Below are 15,475 nucleotides of genomic sequence, written 5' to 3'. Positions count from 1 at the left end.
TTGACGCTCTTATTTGACGTACTGACGATTTTATTTGACCGCGTTCGCACGCTAGCTCATTAGAAAGAAAATAAATCGCTGCGTGTTTTCTCGCATGTGATATTTCCTATAATGGCGATCCCCTGCCTCTCAGTAACAATTCCGTTTTCTACCGATCGCGTATTCAATTATCAATCGGAACATTGTGTAACTTCGTCACGTTTTCCACCGATATATACGTTTTTCCTTCGACGAAGATTATAGATGAACTCATGAGCGTGTGCTATGTCTGGCTACGCCCGTAATGGAAGAGAATGTCTGACGAATATAAAACGTAATTATATGGATACTGATCGCAAAAGCTGCGAAATATATAATGTATATACACAGCAACGATTGTTATCTCTTGACGTTCGATTAACGTATCATAAGAATAATACGAATTAATGAGTGCGTTTAACAGAAAAAAAAGCTTCGCAACTATTCTAAAATTCTTAATAAATACACAGAAAAAACAATTTTATATCTAAGAAATATCTAAAAATTTAGCTTATAAATCTGAAAATAATTTTATTGAATCATTAAAATAATTATATAGGAAACTCAAGCATAATTCTAACATAATTTTGTGAAAAATGTTGATATTTTAAGTTTGAGCATCCTAATTATTTTAATAATTCAATAAAATTATTTCAGATCAGTATCTATATAAATTTTTAGATATTAAGTAAAACCGTTCTTGTACACAATAGCTCTCTCTTTACAACTGTTGTGTAAAAATATCTAAAAAAGATAATCTAATATGATTATATGGTCTTAACTGGAGATCTAAATGTATAAACCAATCGCATTAAGGAATCTTGCAACATTTGCAAAGCTGCTTTTTCTGTTGAACGCAGCCAATGCAACGAGGCAACATGAAAGGCTTCTTTCTAAGCCCTAACGTTATATTTTTAACAATTGAACTTTGAATCAAGTCTCTATTAAAGTTTAAAATAAAATTCAGTTTAAGTTAGAAGCACGAAATATGACATTTTTACCTATACTTTCTTGTTTGAAATTTAATTTACCAAAAACCTCTCGTTTTAGATTACAATAATCATTTAGAATTACGTTTTGAATTTTCATTTAAGGAAAGTTCAATTTCATATTAGAGTGAAGATTTCGATAATAATTATGATATTCGGCAATTCTGAGATACTTTCCTGTATTGTTTTGTGACATTAAATTTTTAGGTCCATATACCATATTCGTTCCTACGGATAAAGCCTTCAGGACGTTACTGGTGCAGTTGGGAGGGCCAGAGAAAGCCGAGCAGAAGTTCCACGATAATCCGAGACTTCTAAGTGGGGTACGCATTGGTGCTAAAAGCGTCATTAATAATTTATCTACCTAACGATATACTTCACTGACACTAGTTAGCTAACCGTAATTAAATTGATTTGCCGCTTTTCCCTATAGAAGAGAGATATAAAGATTCAATTAAACTATAATCTTGAGATTAAATGTGAGCTTGGAAAAATAAAACGACAAGTGTTCTTCAGTAAAGAGCGTTAATGTCAGTGAAATAAGAAATATATACTAATGAGAATCCTTTGCAACAGCTCCTTCTTCATCACGTCATACCGGGAGCCTTCAGAATAGATTCTCTGCAGGACGAAATGACCGGCGTCAGTCTCGCAGGAACGCAGTTGCGAGTGAACGAGTACGCGATGCAGGATCACGAATGGAACGATGTAAAAGTAATTTTATATTTTAGAATCTCTCTTCAAATTTCGATAAAATCTCGTCCATTTATTTTAATTAAAATTTATTTCGTTTCTTTATTTTAATTAAAACTAAAATTCTTTTTTTCTTAAGTCACTAATTTCCCAATCATACAATATTTAAAAAACATTTATTTAAACATTTTTTTAAACATTTATTTAATATTTTTATATTAAATATTGAAAAAATATTTTTTAAATATTTTTTAAATGTTGATTGAGCTTTTTCTTTGTTTAATAGAATCATTCGCTCGTAAAGTGTAAATTATTAATAGCTCGTGAGTCAATGCGATATTATTTTCATAATGTGATCAATGTATATGGTTCATGTGCATTCGTGTGATTCAGTTTATTGACCTTCGCGAATATACTAGAAATCTTCCATTCACTCGATGGACATATCGACTTAAGCGACGATTTCGCTCAAAAATTCCAGATGTCTCTAAATCTTAAATGTTTTTTTTAAGATGTCCTTAAAAGATGTCAAAAAATGTTTAACATTGAAGAACCAATATTTTTTACTTATTAAAAGAACCAATCAATTAAACTAGCTGTAAAAATAAAGTAATAAAAAAATATTTCATCAATATAAAAGACAGATAAAGAGATAAATTCTGATGACATATAGTCAAATAATTAGTTATTTGATCATGTATCATTAGAATTGTTATATTAATAAATTATTGATTTGTATAGAATACATTAAAGTTGACCTCTTTGTCTTACTTTGCACATTATAAGCTATATAAATTTTTACTTATTATATTAAAAAGACATAACTATTGCAAAGTAAAAAAAATTCAGAATCCTATTTTTTATACAAGAAATATAAGAGTAAGTTAAGAAATATAATATCAATGTAAAAAATAGAAATAATCAATAATGATTGTTTGGTATTTCTCGTGTAAAAAATATTATTCAAATATTTCTTTTTATACATCTTTTCGAAATTGTAAATTTTTTTAAAATTATTTCTAAATGTCATAACGAGGGGGTAATCACTTAATGTAATTGTAGGACAGAGTCCCCTCCCGAAATCATTATAAAATTTATATCAAATCCCGATGTATAATCCGATAATTATATATGGAACTACGACAAATAATTGTGTGATATTAGATAAAATCAATTATTTTATCAAATGACTTCATATATAGTGCAGAAAATTATTTGTCATCAGATGAAATCGTATGAAATCAAATGTAATCATATATATAATCCGTGGGACAATATTTCAATTAGTGTTATTCTCTCGCGTCATAATGTTCTTTACTTACTTAACATGCACCAAATCCGATAAAGAAGATTCTGTCATGTGACCGTTTCTCTTCATTTGTTTCAATTTCGCATTGTTTGCAAATAGGTAACGACAATAAATGGGGCGCGTGTCGCGCCCAACAAACGAGACATCGAGATTCCTCAAGGTATCGCCCATGCCGTCGACAGGGTCATGTTCCCGTTGCCGGTCGGTGATTTGGTACAAACCTTGCAAGCCGATCGTGAGAGGAGGTTCACTACGTTCCTCAGAATGCTACATGTATCGGGCTTGGAGGACACGCTCACAGGTATATTGAAAATCCAAGCGAAAATTAATTTAAAAACTCAATTTGTATCATATGCGCCTTTCCTGTATTCTTGACATGCAAATTCGAAAAATTATCCCGAATCTTTTTTTAATGAAAGTTACCTTTCTAGGGCCGAAGACGTTTACCATTTTCGCACCGACCGATTCTGCTTTCACCGATGCGTCCACAAAGAACGGCATCCCGATTTGGACTGATGAGGATGGGCCGGAAGCAGCGAAGGCGATAATTTCGCGGCACGTCATTCCCACGACTCTTTATACGGCCGGAATGAGATATTATATTCAGAAAGATACTCTTCGCCCACAGTCGCCTGTTCATATCCATAAAAACGGCGGTAAGTAAATCAAATGATGTACAATAGTAAGATTTGTATTTTAAAAGCGTTATTAAAAAGATAAAAATCGAATAATAAATAATCTCTCAGATAATTAACGTACATTGTTATTTCAGGACGAGTACGAATAAACGAAGCACATGTCGTAACGCATAATGTGCCAGCAACGAATGGTGTGTTACATGCTATTGACGGTGTTCTATAACGATATCATAATGAATGCAATTGACGATTTAAAATGCACAAAAAGTTGCAATCATACAGGTGATAATCGTTTGATAATTTATAACATTAAACGAATCATATTTATAATTTCTGAAACACTGAAGAGCTCGATATATCAAGTGAATAGAAATTACTTGTGTAAATGTGGCGAAATGCGTGGCGATTAAATCGAATTGTATCAAAGTGATTATAAACTCTATAAAGATTGTCGCACAATTAAATTTAATCACCGACAAATTAAAATATTATGCCATAGGTGTCGCGAAATCAGAGGAAAAAGTAACGAGACCATTTTAACGTATGTGTATACATATTAATTTATATAAGGTAAGCAAAAAGAAACCAGAGATTCGTATACTCGTGCCATGAGACTCATGAGCACAAGAGTACGGAATATTAATCACTATTGTATAGAATGGTAACGCAATACCATGTTTAGTTCTCATATAGCTCATCTTTTTATAAATAAATGTACAGAATATATTTTTGCGATTATATTTACAAGAATGCATTCCTCAATTTTCCTAAACGATACTTAACTAATAATAAAACAAAATTTACACATTTCTTTATTTGTAATCACTAGAATTTGAAATCCCTGCAACAGTTGATTTTTATATACAATAATAGAAGTGATTCTTCTATAGAAAATAATCAATGATTGCCGTTATTTGGGGATTTGTCTTGGGTAATTAATTTCTTCAAAAAATTGTCTAATAATTCGTCTTATACTTCTTAATTTCTACCATTATATGATGGATGTTCGTAAGTTGCGTGCGCGCATTTATTGGCAAGATCTTATGAAGACGATTATAATATTGTATCAACTGCGTCATTGCGCCTTGCACTAGTGTGCTGCCAAGCACCAGACTGGGAAACGATTGCAACACTTCTCGATTTATTTCTTCTAACGCTCGCTTCCAATTGTTCGTAAAAGATTGCACTAGAGCCAACACTTTGCCCTCCTGTCGTTTCAAATCGTCTATTTGACCCTTTTCACTCAGAGCCTCTGCTTCCTTCACCAACTGGATTATACTACCAAAGTGCGGACTCAAAACTTCTTCGATAAATTCGGAAGAACGCGCGTTTAATAGTTCCCGAAAGCTCTCTGCTTCCTTCGAGGTTTCTCGTGTCCTTTCCTGTAGTCAAATATCCATTAATTTTTTCTTAATACGTTAATAATTAACTTTAATACACTTTCCTATCTTTCAAGTAAAACCTACTTACCATTAATACTCTGAGAACCAGATCATAATTATTGATAAGAAATACTAATTGCTGCGTTCGACTTGGAAAAATAGATGCCATTCTTAACAGGAAACATTGTACAGCTTCTCTCAGTTCTGCCAATAATTGAGTTGTCCCCTCGCAAGGAAAACCTTCGACTACACTTACAATTGCGGCGCTAAACTCCGCGTATCTTCTAGTAATCTAAAAATTCATAATTATATAAAAGATTAACACATACATATTTCAATATTATACAGTAATCAAATGCCATTATAAACGATCCATTGTATTTGAAACACTTACATAATGTGGACCAGTCTCTTTATTGAATTTTGACGGGTCGCAATCTTTTACACTATTTATATTTAATTGAAACACAAATTCAAATCTAAAAAGCAAATATAATTTTACACACACACACACACACACACACACAAAAATTGTAATGTTACAAATTAATAAAATAATTATTATTGCAATTATTTTTAAATATGTTCAAGTACCTAGGCCAAATTGTGCTAGTTAAAGTTTCCCAGTATTTATCCAATGCTGGTACAGCTCTTTTATGACATATTAATTGATAACGCATCACTAAATGTAGGCAGAGAAATAGAGCAATTGTATCATAACAATCCTCAACAAATGATTGCAAGTTCTTTATCATAAGGCTTAACGTTTTCCCCATAATCTGTCAAGAGTAAGGAATTTAGTTTTAGTACATTTACTCTCTCTCTACTTAGTACATGTATTTACTTACTATCTATCAAATTATTAAATATGGCTCTCTTACCTGATTGAAAATATCTAACGCCTGTGCATTACGGACCTTGAAAAATTCAATCAGGAATAGATATTCTCTGCAAGCATTATCAACCAAAGCATATTGTTCACTTCTGAACAGAGCTTCGTAATGATACTGTAAGATTATAATACTAATTTAAAAAACATTGAAGAGTACTTAAGTTATAATAGTTATATCATTGGTATATCATATTGTGTCCAGTAAAGATCATAACAACACTAAAGAATTGCCTGAGTTCATTTTGAAACAAAAATCCTAATACCAAAATGTATCGAGGCTATATATACCATAATAGATTGAATTATAAGCAAATCATATTTCTTAAAGTTCGCACAAATGTAGTACAATGTAAAATTCCAACTGTATTTAAATGTACAAACTTGAGATGATATGATTTGCTAACTTTAAATGCTTTTAATTAAAAGGCTATTATAGCCTCGATATTTTGTATGAATTTTTGCATCAAAATGATCTCAGGAATCTATCCTTAAGGATTGTTGTGGTCTTTACTAGACTTGTATATATCATTAATACTTACTCGTGTTTTAGAAGCTGTGTGTGGGATAATTATAGGTGTTTCCAATTGAGAAGTCAAAACCTGACCCCTTGTATCTATGGAAAAGACAGTACCTTTGTGCTTTAACGTTGTTTTATGAAAAAGACCTCTGCCTGCTGTATCTTCGACTCCCATTAAATCATCCTTTGTCGCTCTCTCTTCAAACTGAGAAAAGTAATTTTATTGTAATTTGATATTTCAACTTATTTACATAAGATCATTTTTTCTCCATTTCTACCTGTAATTTCATCAACCTTGAAGAATAAGACTTGAAATACGAGTAACATATTTTACTCATAGTGTCAATATACTCTCCACAAATTTCCTCAGCCACATTTCTCTCGTTTGCCAAAATAAATTCAAAGAAAAATTTGTATTTTAACATGTTGTTCTGCGGCACTTGATAATTCGTCATTGGCTTCCTAAATTTATAAATTTGTTCTAGCAAATATGTCCTAATCTTTGCCATTGCTTTTACTTTCAGCTTCTCTAATATATCCTTTACATCTAAACAAGACTTGGCTTCCTTAAAACTTTGTTCCTTCACAAAATTGATTTTGTGATTGAGAGTTTGCAGATGAATCAAAAATTCCTTTTCAGTCACTGGACAGTCCATAATACCACTGTAAGAAAATTAATATAATTAAATATACAAAAATTCAATTTAATATAAAAATTGATACACATTTGATGAGTTTATTTTTAACATTCTCTTATAAAATGAATAACTTCTTACGAAATCAGGGTCTCAGACACTGTCATATCTTCAATAAATTGACTAAGTGGACCTCGTATTATTTGTCTATTAGACAGCTGTTGGCTCATAGCAACAGACTTGCGTTGCAAAGAAATTATCTCGGAACTTATATTTCCTAGAACTGACTGGAAGTTCATCAACATTGACTCCATTTTCTGTAAAAAGTAATGAAAATCTGCGTCTAAATGTCTTTCTGAAAAAACTTTGCTTGATTAGTAATATTACTTTGCAAAGACAAATTATTAAAGTAGATTATACAAACACATTTAATACATACATCAAATGAGATACTAGTAAAGACTATCTACTTTAAAAATGTCAATGTTATTAACTATCAATATAAGTTTTCGAATGATCTAAACAGTATTAAATGTACAATTTACTATTATATGCTTGCTAAAAATATAATATATATATATTTTTTTTTATAGCGCAATTAATTATATACATTGCTGTAAAATTAAATTATCACTCGCATAAATAAATCAATTTTCCTCTCCTAAATGTTAATAATAAATAATTATAATTTTAAATAAAAGTGAAATATTATTGAGTCATAAATATGTACATGTACATGTTTATAAAATAAGGATAATAATAAATCATAAAATTAATATTATGTTATACATAATTATATAAATATATATTCAATTTTCTAAATTTTAATTCTTTCAAAAATTAAAATTTAGAAAATAAATTATCTAATAAATTTCCAGAAGACTGTCGGTTTTTAATAGTATTTTATCAAGATATGATTTTGCATCAAATCACACGTCATCAACATGTCATCCGATGCAACAGTGAATTCTAACCTAACCTAACCTCCAAGATATTATCACAAGCAGCGATTTGATTGTGCAGGCTAGCTATATTCTCGCTCTCCTTGATGTAATCCTGAATTGACTTGTTCTCAACTTCCTTGAGCTCCTTCTCGATCTGCCTGGAATACTCGCGCAGGTCGGTGCCAGTCTTGAGGACTTCCTGGACAACATCGTCGCCCAGGTCTTGTGGCAATTGCTCTTCATTGTCAAAAATATCTATCTCAGCCATTCTCGAATCCTTCCATGCAATTGCAACGCAACTGCTAAATACAACACGATTTAATATACAACTCGATGTATACAATTCAATTACACAACCTAGCAATCGCTTCCTTTACTCTGTAGAGATGTCTAAAGAGCAAGAAAGCTTCAATCGCGTCTAACCTCAAAAATATCAAAGATTGTCAACACATCCTAAAACGATTCCAAGCAGACCAAGCTTAGCTCCAATTTCTGCCAAACGGATAACTAATAACATGGTCAGCGTCACGTGGCTCGTCCAATGAGCGACGCGAGCGACCACGTGATCCACGTGACCACGTGTGCGATAACTCCCTAGTTTAGTTTGTTTTCGACCTAACCAAAATTGATCCAAATTCTCCGTTCATCCGTATCGATTTAACGAACTTTGTATTTAGTTTTTTTTTCTTTCAATGTGACCTAAGATAGCAAACGTTCACGAAATTTTCGACGCGGCTTTCCAGTCGGGGATTTCCAGTTCATGGGAGATCATTTTTAACTCTTGACACATACGTAGAAAGTACAAGCTTTATCTGTGATCTGCTCTTTTGTAATCTATCTTTTTTTTCCGATTGTGTTCCGCGTTAGATACGGCTGTGATCCATATAGCGTCGATGACTCGTTCAATCGCAGTCGTGTCCGAGTGCTCGGGAGTTAAGAAATTCATGAAGAAGGCCAAAAGTGGATTTTGCTACAAGCATCATGGTAACACGTACAAAAATGATCAAAAACGTGGCGTGCACAGAGCGATTTTCTTGTCAAACGAAACGTTCATTGCTCGTTATGATGAATTAACGGAACTTAGCGCGCAGCTCGCAGCTAATCTCAAGATTTCCAAGAGTCTTCAGTCCAAAAGAAGAAACACAAAATACAACGAGATCATAACAGTTAGAACTGAGAAACAAGCCATAAATTTCTCAAATGCTGTGCAAGATGATACGAATCCTACGCAACTTGCAAGCAGTTCTCAGGCTTCCTGGAGTTCTAAATTGGAAGCAAAGAACACGAAGCATAATACAGCACCGAAATATAAAAAGTCTGTGAAAGAAAAAAAGAAAGGTGATAGAACAGTGTCAGATAACAGCAAAGACAGGACTAAGAATTTAGTTAAAAATCAGGTTGGATATATCTTATAACACATATCTTTTTCTAATCTTATCTATTATCATCTGAGGAATATTGTTCTTGTTTATATAAATATTTTGCAACATAGGCAGTCATTGGTCTTTGTCTACAGAATGTTTATTTTCTCTTAATCACCTCTTTTATCTTTTCAGATCAAATTAAAAATATGTTCAGACAAAAGATCTGATGGGGCACAGATAATGATAAAATCAGTTTTCGAAAAAATTGATTTTTATAATCATATAAAAGTTTTTTTTAATGGAATTGTTACTTTTTATGTAATATGATTTTTCTCTGATTATTCTGTATATTAAAGTATTAAGGTAGAAATGTCAAGAAATCAATAGTTTCATACTGGCATATTTTAACATAAAATATAAAATATCTCGTAATTATTCATTTTTTGATAATCGTACCTTAATACTTTTATACATAGAAGACTTTTCAAAAAAATTGATTTTTTTTATTTATACCTGTCAGGCTATATAACTTTTGTCTGATCATATTTTTTATACGACCTTATTCTGCAAAGATAAAAGGGGATGATCACGTTAAGTGGAGTACTCTAGGTAGTAAAGCTTATAAAACTATTTTACTTTATTACTTTATTAACAGTAATCATTTGTCTATTAGGTCAATACTCAACATGATAATAAAGAAAAATATTTGAAATTAACAAGGGAAAATACAAAAAACAAGGCAGAAATAGAAAACAAATCAAATACAGAGAATGTATTGAAAAAAATGTGTAGCGAAGAAATAATGAAAAGCGATGCAAAGAAAAAAAAGGGTACAAGGAAAACATTCAAGAGGATATTTTCAAATTATATACCTGTGTCAAAAATGATGAATATTTTAAAAAAACAATCATTCAATGATACACAATATGTAAAAGGGAATCTCCGTATAAATCCTTTTGCTTGTAAATACGCTTATATAAGTATGACTAATGAAGAACGCGACCTGCTAATCATAGGTATATCGAATAGAAATCGTGCTTTTGAAGGAGATCTAGTTGTGGCATGTGTAAACCCTGAAAATTTGTGGCGTACTTCATCTGATGGAGAAGTACAAAAGACTGGTAAAATTGTTTGTATATTAGAGAAAGTACATTCAAGACGAGCAATCGGATATATTATACAGAAACATGATTCGCTGCTGTTGTTTCATCCAAGGGATCATAGAATACCATTAGTTGAGATACTTCCTGAATCAGTACCACCTTCATTTCGCGATCAACCAGAACTTTTCAAAGACATGATGTTTTTTGTTAGTATTGATTTGTGGGAGCAGCTACATGCATTTGGGTAGGCATATGTACTGTATTGTGCAATACACATATCTAATATATAAAATAATGTTATAATTTTAAAGTTATATTATGATAAATTTATATTGATATTTCTGTCTTCTGTTATTGCTGATTATCCTTATGTTATATACATTATATTATTTACAGGCGAGTTCTTTCAGTGGTGGGTAAATATGGCGAAATAAATACGGAATTAACAGCAGTAATACTTGAAAATGATTTAGATTTGTCTCCATATCATGAAAGCCTATTGAAAGGACTTCCAAGTAGTGATTATATTTTAACGGACGCTGACATGAAAGATAGAGAAGACTGGAGGCACGAGTGCATTTTTTCGATAGATCCTGCAACAGCTATTGATTTAGATGACGCCCTTTCTTGCAAAATCTTGGACAATGGAAACTATGAAGTAATTGCGATATATTAAATTTGGCTATAACATATGAAGGCATCTAATAAATCATTAATTTCAGATTGGTGTACATATATCAGATGTCACGCACTACTTAAAATTTTCCTCTCCACTAGATAACGAAGTTTTGAAACGAGCTACTACCGTTTATCTGCCACACATGACTTCTCATATGTTACCAGAGGCATTGTGTAAAGTTTGTTCCTTATTTTCTGGCAAAGATAAATTAGCCTTTTCCGTAATCTGGGAAATGACACCAGAGGCCAAAATTGTGAAATACCGTTTCGCGAAAACTGTAATAAGATCGTGTTGTCAAATGTCCTATGAATCGGCTCAAGCTATGCTCGACGATCCAGAAAAGTCTTGGCCCAAAGATTTCCTAGACATAAAAGGAGACTATACTATATCGTTATTGTCTGACCTAGTGAACAAATTATTTAAATTATCCACTCAGTTGCAAAACAAACGATTTGATCATGGGGCTCTAAAATTAAATAAACCAACGTTACAGATACGTATAGATCCCGTGCTGAGTCAAGAACACGGGATTCCGATACCTGTAGACTATTATGTATATGAAAGCACCGATAGCCACAGGTGGATTTTTCAGTTATTAATATTTACTGATTTTGACATATTATTACATTATTACTTAAACATATTATTACTTAAATTATGAAGAAATTAATTTTGTTTTTAATTATCAATTACCTATTTTAAATGTATTTTAGTCTTATAGAAGAATTTATGCTGTTGGCAAATATGACAGTCGCCACGCAATTGTATGTTGCAATTCCCAAAACGGCTTTGTTACGTATGCATAAAGATCCGTCCAAGCAATGTCTCAGTTCACTTCATGTTATGTTGCAAAAATATGGAATTCATTTGAATATCGAAACAGCTGGCGACTTACAGGCCAGCATCAGTCGCTATGAACCAGAAAATAACTCTGTCACGGTCGATTTCATGAAATATATTACAATGGTTATCATAAACCTATGTTCAAAGACTATGGCAGTAAGAATTTTTATTTTTCTTGTCATATAATTTGTAAACATTATACAATAGAAATAAATAGCGAGGGAGAATTTGTAATTTGATAATTCTGTAATATTGAAAATTTCAATCTTCAGCGTGCAGAATACATATGCGCATCTACCACTTCGCCGTATGATTTAAAACACTATGCATTAAATGTGCCTCTTTATACGCACTTTACCTCCCCTATTCGAAGATATGCCGATTGCACAGTTCATCGTTTGCTTAGTGCGACGCTTGAAAATAAACCTTTACCAGAAAAATGGACGGTCAAGTTGTGTTCCAAGTACGTTAATGATGATATGAAAGCAATATGAAAGCAGAATATAACAAAAAATTTCAATAAATAACTTTTACTTCAATTTACAGGATTGCAGCCAAATGCAATCTAAAGAAATATAGTGCGAAACTGGCTTGCGAACAGAGCACGGAGGTATTCTTTGCATATATGGTAGGTCTTGCAGGCGGCTTTACTACGATAGCTACTGTATTATGTGTCAAGGCAGACTGTATAGAAGTTATTCTTTGTGACACTGGCATAAAATTAAAAATAAAATTTAAAGATCTAGAAGACGTTACCACATCGAAGTATTCCGCAGATCATGTACCAACTGTAATTGTTAATTGGAAGGAACCTCCTATTGTACAGGTATTACCCTAATAATACATCATAATTACCCTAATATTTTATATAGTGTAATAACAAAATATATTATCAATACGGTTATTTTAATTACATTATTATATCTTACAACTATCTATTTTAGGTAATCAATTTGTTTAATTTGGTGCATGTACGGATAACAAAAAGTGAAGAATTACGTATAAAAGCAACTCTTTTACCTCCACCACAACAGTAGACAGATCTAGAAAGAGAGATTTCTAATTAATTTTATAGTCATCGACTATGATTTGTGACGAAATTATATGTATGACAAGAATTTTCTAATAATTTATGAATATTCATGTATATATGTGTGCGTGTGTATGCGCGTGTGCGCGCGTGTGCATGCGCGCGTGTGGTGTATGTGTGTGCGTGTGTGCGCGCATGCGTGCGTGGAGAAACATTAATTGTACATAAAAATAAACAGAGCTTAAAAACAAAATAATAACAATAAAGGACTACAAGCCAAGTTGTAGTCCTACATAATTGTGTACTAATCGTTATGAAATAGAATACATAATAATTATTAGATGATAAAAGCAATGACAAATTAATTAAACTAAAGATATAATTTTTATACAAACAAAACAATAAAATTAATAAAAAAAAGATTCATAGGCAATCAAAGGTTAACGCGGTTATTAATGTGTAAAGAATTCAATGATATTAATAATTAAACATCCATATAATGGTTAATTATAATACAGAAGCTTCCGAATGTTACATAATAATTATAAAATAAAATACAAACATTTCGATTTTTATTAGATCATCTTCAGTGTACACGTAAATAGTTCAATTGAAAAATAACAGTAAAGCTGTCTACATAGTATAACGTAATAAATGGATCGTGTTAGTTTTTCTTCAGTTTTATGCTCGTGATAATTGGGTCATGAATTACTTAATGATTTGAGCTGTGTCAAAATTCCGGAGGAATTTATACACACACATATTTAAATGCATATGTAACTATACTTGTTACAAATTTTGCAAACAGTTTTAATATTTTAAAGTAATTGATTTATAATAATGCGAATTTTGTTATATGTTTAATCATTGGAAATCGTTTATGTGTCACTAAAGATGTCACTGAAGATTACCTAATAGAGACCGTTTTATTTTATTTTATAATGATTAATACACAATTATATAACACTACAATCTAGCTTAACTTGTAATCTATTATTGTTATTACTTTGTATTAATTGTATAAATTTTGGAGGATTACAGATTACAATTACTACAATTAGTTAAAATATGAATGAAACAGCGCATGTGATACAGTAATTATCGCTGCACTGAGACTGCAATAAAATTAATTTTAAACTTTTAAAAATTCTGTACAGTAGATATTTTTATATGTATTCATTTCATTTGTATTATATATATTTTGTTTTATTATATATATATATATTCATTATTATTATATCATTGAAAATTACACATAATCATTATTATTAATGATAATGATCATGTAAAATTATCATACTATATCATTATGATTAATAATAATGATTATATGATATAACATATGTATTTCATTAATATTATATTTTAATATAATAATATTAAATGCATTATATTTCATTACTGAAAAACTTGTATATAATACATATACAATTTAATTTTAAATTACAAATTCAGACGATAAATTTTTATCACTTAAAATTTTACAATTTGTGATCCTCCAAAAAAAAAAATTAAATCAATGAAATTAAAGAATTTTTATATTTGTACATATCTGACTTCTGCTTGTTATTTACAATGCATCAAAAGCTGAGTGATTACTAAATGTGTTATTATTTTTTAGTAAATAATGTGAAATTTGGCAAAGAATATGTGAGAATAATTTGTAAAAGGAATATACATGTAACTTTTATACTAGCACATCACGTTATTTTATAAATTGAGATATGTATATACATATGGACAATATATTATCTTGTTATAAAATATTAGTTTATTGTAAATGTTTTGTACATACATGTACATACCGTATCATCAGGTATCTACACGTTAATTTATGCATAAATATTAGAAATAATCAATCCTCATGAATAAAAACAAAAATGTGATTAAGTATAATCCGTATATGAAATTTTAATTTGCAAACATTTGAGACTATAGCAAAAATATTTGATTACAGTCACTAGTCAAATGTATGCAAGTTTATATAAATTCTATTACATACAGATCGACATTATAATCTAATATGTTAGATAACAATGACCACGATACTTTCATATTCCTTTTTTTCATTAATCTCTTTCTCTAAGATCTAAAAGAATTATCGAGAGATTGTATTCTGTACATTTATATTTGTAACATTTATGTTTTATATTTCTATATGCCTATTTTATAACTGCCTAATAATGTTAACCGTTGTGTTACACGGTTTTATATTATTCTTATGTAACCACACACATTAGTGATAATTACATGAAGAATACAGATATGTTAAGAAATTATAGAATAGGCACAAGACGGACTACGTCAAAATTTTGGAGTTTGTAGCAAAGAATAAAATTATATTTTTTTTCAACATATTTATCATAATTCTGTAACCTTTGTCATTCTTCATTGCTGCAAATAATGCAATTGAAATCTCTTTCATTATTTGTTAATCAA

At 30.7% G+C, this 15,475-nt stretch overlaps 3 protein-coding genes across 8 annotated transcripts in view; 2 read left to right on the top strand and 1 right to left on the bottom strand.

The window, feature by feature from the left end:
• LOC105151660 (uncharacterized) overlaps positions 1–4,397 on the top strand; it is a 28,684-nt gene extending 24,287 nt beyond the window's left edge. For 2 of the 4 annotated variants that reach the window (XM_087410077.1, XM_011065494.2), the window contains exons 4-8: positions 1,215–1,330; positions 1,584–1,721; positions 3,109–3,310; positions 3,441–3,665; positions 3,782–4,397. In XM_087410077.1, the coding sequence (XP_087266203.1) occupies positions 1,215–1,330; positions 1,584–1,721; positions 3,109–3,310; positions 3,441–3,665; positions 3,782–3,870 (770 nt within the window). In that variant the 3' untranslated portion in view covers positions 3,871–4,397. The remainder of the gene's footprint in view (positions 1–1,214; positions 1,331–1,583; positions 1,722–3,108; positions 3,311–3,440; positions 3,666–3,781) is intronic. The other 2 variants (XR_015546302.1, XM_087410076.1) reach the window with 2 other exon arrangements.
• Positions 4,190–8,560, bottom strand: Vps52 (vacuolar protein sorting 52). 3 transcript variants are annotated; one of them, XM_011065497.2, is made up of 10 exons: positions 8,441–8,560; positions 8,058–8,319; positions 7,215–7,390; positions 6,717–7,101; positions 6,461–6,643; positions 5,911–6,036; positions 5,624–5,808; positions 5,424–5,508; positions 5,118–5,321; positions 4,190–5,029 (listed from the first exon to the last, which is right to left on the bottom strand). In XM_011065497.2, exons 2-10 carry the CDS (start codon positions 8,283–8,285, stop codon positions 4,604–4,606), a joined length of 1,998 nt encoding a protein of 665 aa, XP_011063799.1. In that variant the 5' UTR covers positions 8,286–8,319; positions 8,441–8,560; the 3' UTR covers positions 4,190–4,603. The 3 variants fall into 3 exon arrangements, with proteins under 3 accessions (XP_011063799.1, XP_011063798.1, XP_011063800.1); XM_011065496.2 differs by having other exon boundaries at positions 8,058–8,316; positions 8,441–8,541; XM_011065498.2 differs by lacking the exon at positions 8,441–8,560 and having other exon boundaries at positions 8,048–8,187.
• A 31-nt stretch (positions 8,561–8,591) lies between these two features.
• Positions 8,592–15,391, top strand: LOC105151659 (DIS3-like exonuclease 2). The gene is made up of 8 exons (XM_011065492.2): positions 8,592–9,414; positions 10,055–10,728; positions 10,881–11,142; positions 11,207–11,742; positions 11,877–12,162; positions 12,279–12,469; positions 12,553–12,832; positions 12,951–15,391. The coding sequence occupies exons 1-8, from the start codon at positions 8,911–8,913 to the stop codon at positions 13,041–13,043; spliced, it is 2,826 nt and encodes a 941-aa protein (XP_011063794.2). The 5' UTR covers positions 8,592–8,910; the 3' UTR covers positions 13,044–15,391.
• Positions 15,392–15,475: the final 84 nt, after the last annotated feature.

The sequence above is a fragment of the Acromyrmex echinatior genome, chromosome 10 (genome assembly GCF_024713525.1).
Source record: "Acromyrmex echinatior isolate Ae372 chromosome 10, ASM2471352v2, whole genome shotgun sequence".
In the NCBI taxonomy this organism is placed as follows: Eukaryota; Metazoa; Arthropoda; class Insecta; order Hymenoptera; family Formicidae; genus Acromyrmex; species Acromyrmex echinatior.
This window is presented reverse-complemented; position numbering and strand designations above follow the sequence as displayed.

Excerpts from the sequence above, each read along its gene's own strand:
- Vps52 (XM_011065497.2), bottom strand. The coding sequence starts at position 8,285 with ATGGCTGAGATAGATATTTTTGACAATGAAGAGCAATTGCCACAAGAC. Across the intron at positions 6,644-6,716 it reads CAAGGTTGATGAAATTACAG|TTTGAAGAGAGAGCGACAAA; the intron begins GTAGAAATGGAG and ends TACTTTTCTCAG. Across the intron at positions 6,037-6,460 it reads ACACAGCTTCTAAAACACGA|TATCATTACGAAGCTCTGTT; the intron begins GTAAGTATTAAT and ends ATAATCTTACAG.
- LOC105151659 (XM_011065492.2), top strand. The coding sequence starts at position 8,911 with ATGACTCGTTCAATCGCAGTCGTGTCCGAGTGCTCGGGAGTTAAGAAA. Across the intron at positions 10,729-10,880 it reads GAGCAGCTACATGCATTTGG|GCGAGTTCTTTCAGTGGTGG; the intron begins GTAGGCATATGT and ends TATTATTTACAG. Across the intron at positions 12,163-12,278 it reads TATGTTCAAAGACTATGGCA|CGTGCAGAATACATATGCGC; the intron begins GTAAGAATTTTT and ends TTCAATCTTCAG.